This window comes from Amblyomma americanum, chromosome 1, assembly GCF_052857255.1.
Source record: "Amblyomma americanum isolate KBUSLIRL-KWMA chromosome 1, ASM5285725v1, whole genome shotgun sequence".
NCBI classification, from domain to species: Eukaryota; Metazoa; Arthropoda; class Arachnida; order Ixodida; family Ixodidae; genus Amblyomma; species Amblyomma americanum.
Window position 1 is genome coordinate 165,511,529 of NC_135497.1, and position 7,861 is coordinate 165,519,389.

The window sequence follows — 7,861 nt, forward strand, 5'->3', positions numbered from 1 at the left end:
TGGATTAGCTGGGCTAATCCAACCCGCCGCGGTGGCTCAGTGGTTAGGGCGCTCTGCTACTGATCTGGAGTTCCCGGGTTCGAACCCGACCGCGGCAGCTGCGTTTTTATGGAGTCAAAACACTAAGGCGCCCATGTGCTGTGCGATGTCAGTGCAGGTTAAAGATCCTCAGGTGGTCGAAATTATTCCGGTGGCCTCCACTACGGAACCTCTTTCTTCCTTTCTTCTTTCACTCCCTCTATCCCTTCTTTTATGGCGCGGTTCAGGTGTGCAGGGATATATGAGACAGATGGTGCATCATTTCCTTATCCCAAAAAGCAATTATTATTATTATTCCTATTATTATTATTATTATTGGGCTAATCGACATTAACTTTTCTGGCGGGAGGGGGGGGGGAAGGAAATGGTGCAGTGCCCCCAACCGCCCCCGTAAGGGAAGGGACAAGGGTGGGGGGAGTGAAAGAAGAAACGAAGTAGTGCCGTAGTGGAGGGCTGAGGAATAATTTCGACCTCCTGGGGATCTTTAACGTGCACTGACATCGAACAGCACACGGGCGCCTTTCGCCTCCATCAAAACGCAGCCGCCGCGGTCGGGTTCAAACCTGCGAACACCGGGTCAGCAGCCGAGCGCACTAAGCACTTAGCCACCGCAGTGAGTGCATTGTCTTTTTTATTCACGCGTTAAATGCGCTTTCACTCCAAGCGAAATGTTGCACTGTCGAGCCCAAACTTCCACTCTGGCAAACTGATGTTTCCTTGGGCTGTAGCTGTTGATTCTTATAAATTACGCGTCTGCACATTGTCAATTCATAGAAAGATTCCCGTATGTTGCTCATCTTTCACTGTTAATGAGCGGCTGGTGCGTCTTTCCGACCTCCACGAATGCCGAAATTTCCACTGTAGTTCCTTGTGCCGAGCTTCGGTGCCGGGCGCCGGTTTGTTTCATCATGAATAATTAAATTTTTCCAATTTTTTTCACCCCAATCGGGACCATTTCTGTGGGCGACCTTGGACATGTGACGTCACCAGCTGCATGCCCGTCGATATTTGCTCGGAGATTGGTCAAGAAGAAAAAAATAAGACCTTTGTTTTTGGCCATTTCACACAAACAGTGGTCTGTCGCTTACAGTCTCCAGTTTAGTCAGTCAACGCACCGAGAGGTTCTGTGACAGTATGCATGACGACATGCCTCGATCTCGGCGTCATACTTGGGGAGAAACCGAGTTTTGGTTTCGGCGTTGTTTGTTTTTCCTGTTTTAAAGAGCTTCTACTCAGGATTCTGAAAAACGGTTTTTGAGGCACAGAGAAGGGACTCTTAAGAAATGTGATGCGAATGGGAACACAATACCACGTCTAAACATATTCAAAATAGCCCACATTTTCCCTTTGAGTGGTTCAGAAACCTTGCAAGAAATGCTTCTACAGCTGTGGCACCATCATGGCCTTGGTTCACTGTATAAATAATTTAAGGCAGAAAAAGAACAAGTAATTACTGTCTCGCTTTTGATGAACACCGCGACTACGCAGTGCGGTTCCTTGATTTTGCAATCGTCCCGATCGTCCCTGTCATATGCGCTAAAAATAGCACAAGGCTCTGAAATATAATCCGAGGAAAGTACAGGGTCGGTTAAAAGTTCTCAGGCCAAAGGGTCTGCTTTTGAGCTGTATTATCAGGCAGACATGACACCACCAGACTCAGAATATCCGTAGAAAGCGGAAGAGGTATCGTTCTGTGCTCTGGGAACCTTGATAGCTTTATTCGCGTGTTAAATGCCATGATATACCGATGAAACAAGCAAGCCCTCTGGCCCCGAAAATTTTGACCAACCGGGTACAGAACCTCGCTCAATCACTACGTTCTCTCGTCATAAACATCGGAACCAAATATTCAGAACCCACAATCCCGAGCGAAGGTTGGCGAGCTCTTTCCAGTGACTTTTTCACGCCCGCGCATTTCTCCGCCTCGCGCTCCTGCGTATTTTTGTTCAGATGTGTCTGTCGGTTAGATTCAGAAGTAAGGCAGCTGCTATGGCCGCTGCCAGTAATAAGCGTCGCTTCGGCGGTTCAGGAAGCCCCCCCGACCCCATTCTACAGGGGGGGGGGGGGGGGGCGGAATCCCGAACGCATAGGCAGCCGGCGGTGGGGCCGAGTGGGTAGGGCTGGCTGAACAGCGCCGACCTGTGAGCAATAAAAGAGTGATGAAAAGATATAGAAAGGCTCGAAGACGCTGAAATTTAAATTTTGACTGCACATAACTTCGCTTGCACAAAACATTTTAAACATTGTCACTGGAGGATATTCTTGTTCAAGCGCTGTCCTTTAAAGGGCTCGCTATAATGCACGGGGTGCAGGAGGCTTTTTCCATTAAGACTCACCGGAACCGGTCCTGCGCTGTAGTGTAGATCGAAGACCATTCGGCCAAACTTATGTGACGCTCAACACACGAAACAGTGCGTCCATACTTAATTGTTCATGCTCTGCTCTAATTACCTCCAAACACGGCGCAGGAGCTCGAGCGAACCCTACCCTCTCACTTCCCACGGCGGCCTGCCCACGGCCAGCTGGGCCGGACCATACAACTTCTTGCCAACCACTTCAGCATCGAGATACCGACTGGCAGCGTCTACCACTACGACGTCGACATCTCCTCGGAAACTGCCAAGGAGACCAAGGTTCCTGAGCAGAAAAAGTACCGATGCCTCAGTACAAAGATCAACAGGATTGTCATCGAGCTCCTAGTAAAGAAGTACCGGCAAGACCTGGCCAACTGCATCCCGGCTTTCGATGGCCGCAAGAACCTGTACACGCGCCGCCAGCTCAACTTCCGCGAGCGGACATTCACAGTCGACCTCGAGGAAGACCAAAGATCCCAGAAGTTTATAATCAAGATCCAGTACGCGGCCACAGTGAATCTGGAGATCCTGCATGGCGTCTTCCAAAAGCGCGTACAAACTGTGCCCCAGGAAGTCCTCCAGGCCATACACATCGTCTTGAGGCACAGCCCCTCGATCAACCTTGCACCGGTTGGACGCTCGTTTTTCAGACCGCCGGGACCCAACGAGTACAATGACCTCGGAGGAGGCCGGGAGGTGTGGTTTGGCTACTACACGAGTGTTCGACCCGCCCAATGGAAGCCCATGCTTAACGTCGACATGTCAGCAACAACATTCTACGAGTCGCTTCCACTGGTCGACTTCATGTGCAGGTTCTTAAGCGACAGCCGTCGTGTGTTGACGCCCGCAGACTTCCGGTCATTGCGCGACAACCAGTACGTGCGCCTGAATAGGGAGCTCAAGGGACTCCGTGTCAAAGTGACGCACCTTCCGTACCCGCGCAAGTACAAAGTGGTCAAGATCACGAGGGAACCTGCGAAGGAAATCTATTTTGAATCAGAAGGTAGTCAGATCTCCGTCGCCGACTACTTCCAGAGCCGCTACAGGCGCTTGTCGTACCCGAACTTCCCTTGCGTGCAGAGTGGCAGCCCGACGCATCCGGTCTACATTCCTCTGGAGGTGTGCGAGCTGGCCGAAGGCCAGCACTGTCGGAAGAAGCTCGACGAGAGTCAGACCGCCGAGATGATCAAGCGCACGGCCAAGCCGCCAGCCAAGCGCTTCCAGAAGATTCGTCAGTCTGTGCGCGACATGGTCAGCAGCTCGGACAAGTACCTGCGAGAGTTCGGCGTCAAGATCAACACTGAGCCCACTCAGGTTGTGGGCAGAGTGCTCGACCCGCCATCTCTGGTATTTGAGAACAACACCATGTGCAAGCCGCGCGACGGTACGTGGGATCTCCGAGGGCAGCGCTTCTACAAGGCGATGTCCATGACAAAGTGGATTGTTCTCAACGTGAGCCGCTTCGCGCACAAGGATTCCCTGGAAAACTTCATCAGGATGCTGATCCGCATCGGCCAAGAACTGGGCATGCGCATTGCGCAGCCGCTTGCGGTCATCACGTTCGACACAAACCGCCAGCCCATGCGGACCGTTCTCACGGAGCAGCGCAAGCAGTACCCGCAGTTGGAGATGGTTGTGGCAGTGATAACAAAAGCCACGAACTACGCTGAGATCAAGCAGGTGGCAGAGACTGAGCTCTCTCTGCGCACACAATGCATCTTGGACAACAACGTGGTCCAAAAGTGCAACGCAGCGCTCATCCAAAACCTGTGCCAGAAGATCAACGCCAAGATGGGCGGTATCAACAATAGTCTCCTGATGCAGGAGAAGCCGAAGCTGTTTCATAGGCCCGTGATCGTCATTGGAGCAGACGTGTCGCACCCATCGCCTGGAGACAAGGTGAGGCCATCCATCGCCGCGTGCGTCGGAAGCCTAGACACTGTACCGTCCAAGTTTCACGCCACCATTCGGGTACAGATTGAAGACTCCGAGGCTAAGGCGCGTGTGGAAATCATTAGAGACCTGAAGGACATGATCAAAGAATTGCTACTGGCTTTCCACCGAGCCACCAGGCACAAGCCCGAGCGGATCGTCTTCTACAGGGACGGAGTGAGCGAGGGGCAGTTCTTGGAAGTCCGTAACTATGAGGTAAGTAACTGCGCCTACTACTATACTGTGCCCACTAAACGCTCATCTTGTTAAGACAGTTTTTCCCGCATTCAATGTCACTAGTGTCATTGGATAATTTTTGTCTTTGGAGAAGCCGACTAGCTGTGCATATACGTAACGACACCGAATTGATCTCCACAGGGATATAATTTCAGGACATCCAGGATATTCATTTCTGGAGACGTCTTGTCGGCGTTAGTTGACCTCAGCTTGATCGTTTCTCTTCAAAAGGTGGTATACATCCAAGACTGAGGCCTCTGGCGCGGTTTTGTACGTATCCGCTCCGCCTCTCATCCTTCTTACACACGGGCGATTATAACTGCTGTGCAGTTGACCGTCCGTTGAGCTGAACGACAGTTCGAGGTGTTATACCCGTGCCACACGGTCAAGTTTTATGTCATTAATTACTTAGTAAATCAATTTTTAACGCAATTGGCGCGGTGCCACACACTTGTATTTAATGACATTAGACAGACTAACTGGCGTTTGCGACCTTCTGAGTTCGCCACACCTCATTCGCCCGAGATCTGTATACTCTTTTCGCCATTCCGCATGCGGAAAGACATGCAACTTTTTTGTGTGAAGTCACTACCCAGAGTATAATCGTTTATTCATAAACAACACTATTTTTAATAGGAATTCATATGTACTGTTATCCTGTGAGCTGACACACGAGTTCTACTTTTACACACTTGTCAAGCAAGAACAGTGGCATTTTCTACAAAATAATTTTTATATTATATTTGAAGGGCATTGCTGTTATACTTTCTCATTAACACTGTTTATATTCAGGGCTTTTTTTTACTGCCTTGAAGGCGGTATCGTCACCGTGACTAGTTAAATTATTTATTTACTTATATACAGATACCTTATAGGCCTCTGGAGAGGCATTGTGTTAGGGGGCGATACAGAAGTTAGTGAGAAATAGGCCAGAAATCCAAAAATCATATTAAAAGTACAGCAAAACACACAAAAAACAGGTGAGTTCAGATAAGATATCGCAATTCATTAACAGGGATAAAAGTAAAAAAATCCACTCTGCTTCATGAAACAAAAACAGGAGAAATGCACGAAGATTTATACAAAAGCCAAAGAAAACATATCAGGCATAAATGAGCAAAGCTGCGCATCACGAAACCGAAGAGGCAATAGTCTCAAGCTGCTGAAAACGAAGTTGTACGAATCCTGAGTATTTAAATGACGTGCTAATCGTTATCAACGAAATGTTTGGGTAGATGTTCGCGAAACGGGTCTTGATTAGCCTGCAGGGCGGTGCAGTCCGGAAGATCGTTCCAGAGACGAATGGCACGCGGGAGTGACGAGAAGTTGAAATCATGTGTGTTGCCATAAATTCGGCATAGCTGCAGTTATAAGTAGGAGGGACGTTGTAGATGTGCTGGCGGTGAATCAGTGGCATGGACGTATTTGTGAAAGATAGATAAAAGGGCAGTCTCGCGACGAATTTGCAAAGGATGCATGGAGCGAAAGATTGATCTTCAGTTGAGTTGCACTGGACTGATAACTGTAATTTTGCCAAAATGAGACGACAAGCCCGATTCTGGACAGCTTCCAACTTCTCTATTAGATATTTCTGATAAGGTGACCAGATGGATGAAGTGTACTCTAGCTGCGGTGCTACAAAAGTAATATAGGCTTGTTTACGCATGTCAGGGGTAGTGCATAGCAGGTTACGGCGAAAGAAAACTAGTGACCGGGAAGCATTAGCGAAAGTGGTGGATGTGTGTTCAGCCCGAGAAAAGTTTGGTGAAATATGGACGCCTAGATGCTTATACTGCGTATTCCGAGCCAATGTATCGTTATTATTGCGGTATGGAAAATTCGAAGTTGCGCATTTTCGGCTAAAAGTATTTATATTACACTTCGAAATGTTTAGTCATTAGACACGTTTTACACCAGTCGTTTATGCAATCGAGGTGACTTTGAAGTTCAAGGTGGCCATTAGTAAATTTTATTGGTCAATGAATAATGCAGACGTCAGCAAATATGTGTATCTAAGATGAGATTGTTGCTGGCAGGTTATTAATGTAAATTATAATAGTAATGGACAGAGGAGGCTTCTAGCGCCGCGCCCGATGTAACATCGCAAACAGGAAATTAATACTTGTTAACAACGGTGTACTGCTGGCAATTAGAAAGAAAACTACGGACCCATGACAGAGTTAAAGAATGTAATTTAAGCGCACAAAGCTTAGATATTTGTCGGCAATGTTCTACCCGATAAAATTCTTTGGCAAAGTCCAAAAAGGTGGAAGTGGGCAGTTTTCGTGCGAGTGTTTGTTGCCACTTTTGAAAACCGGTACAACCTTTCCTATTTTTCAACCGGTGGAAACCTCACCTGTAGATATTGACTGCTTAAAGATATGAAGGAACATGATTTTGGAGACAGAAATGGCATTTCTTTAGTATTTTGAATTGATTTAATCAACACCAGAAAAAGAGGGTACTAGGTTATTTATCAGGTGTACTAAGCCATCAAGTGTAATGTCAACCGGCGCCATGTACGGGTAACCAAAATCAGGTACATACGAGACGTTAGGATTATCTTCTTTGGTGTAAATATATGCGAAAAACGAGTTAAATGCTTTAGGACATTCAGCATCGAAGTAGGGGGTGCTGTCAATATCATGTATTGATATATCATTACTGACACTGTTCGGACGTATTGTTTTGAAGGACTTGCTTTTATTGTTCTTAAGTAGCGCAGGAAGGGCTTTTTGAAAAAAAAAATTTTTCGTCACAAAGGCCAGAACAACAGAGGTTTAGGTAGGTTTTATATTTACCCGGCGCGCAGGGCGAACATTTGTGCTTTGTATTTTTGTACAACCGTTTTTTTTTCTTATTTCTCATGCATTGATGCTTTCTTGTAAAGCAAGTGTTAGGTTTATGATTTGATAGCGTGATAAGCGGGACATGTTTGGCTACTATTTCGGCGAGCTTGCCTCTAAATTGAACCCGCGGTTATATTCTACTGACTTATATTGAAAAGAGGGTGTCAGAATATTATCAGAAAACATTTGAATTTCGTCATTTATTGGATTGTAATCTCCTCTGTTTAGTTGCGAATCAGTAATGTCAATAAATCTGCCAATAAATAATAATGTCGTTAAATCTCGACGTGTAGCGCCAGCTCCGAAAATAATGGCATAGGCAAACTTAAGGCTACAAACATCTAGAAAGTGCGCGTGTGGCACGGGTAATATAAGGCAGCGCCACCTGCTGTTGAGATCTCAGCTCAGTGGAGATACGCAGTTGGACCAGTCTACTGACCCGCTGCATCG

At 47.3% G+C, this 7,861-nt stretch overlaps 1 protein-coding gene across 1 annotated transcript in view; it reads left to right on the forward strand.

The window, feature by feature from the left end:
• The window catches only part of LOC144114676 (uncharacterized), a 203,241-nt gene extending 197,846 nt beyond the window's left edge, over window positions 1-5,395 (forward strand). The window contains exons 10-11 of the mRNA XM_077648562.1: window positions 2,508-4,502; window positions 5,378-5,395. Of these exons, the coding sequence (XP_077504688.1) occupies window positions 2,508-4,502; window positions 5,378-5,395 (2,013 nt within the window). The remainder of the gene's footprint in view (window positions 1-2,507; window positions 4,503-5,377) is intronic.
• The last annotated feature ends 2,466 nt before the right edge of the window (window positions 5,396-7,861 follow it).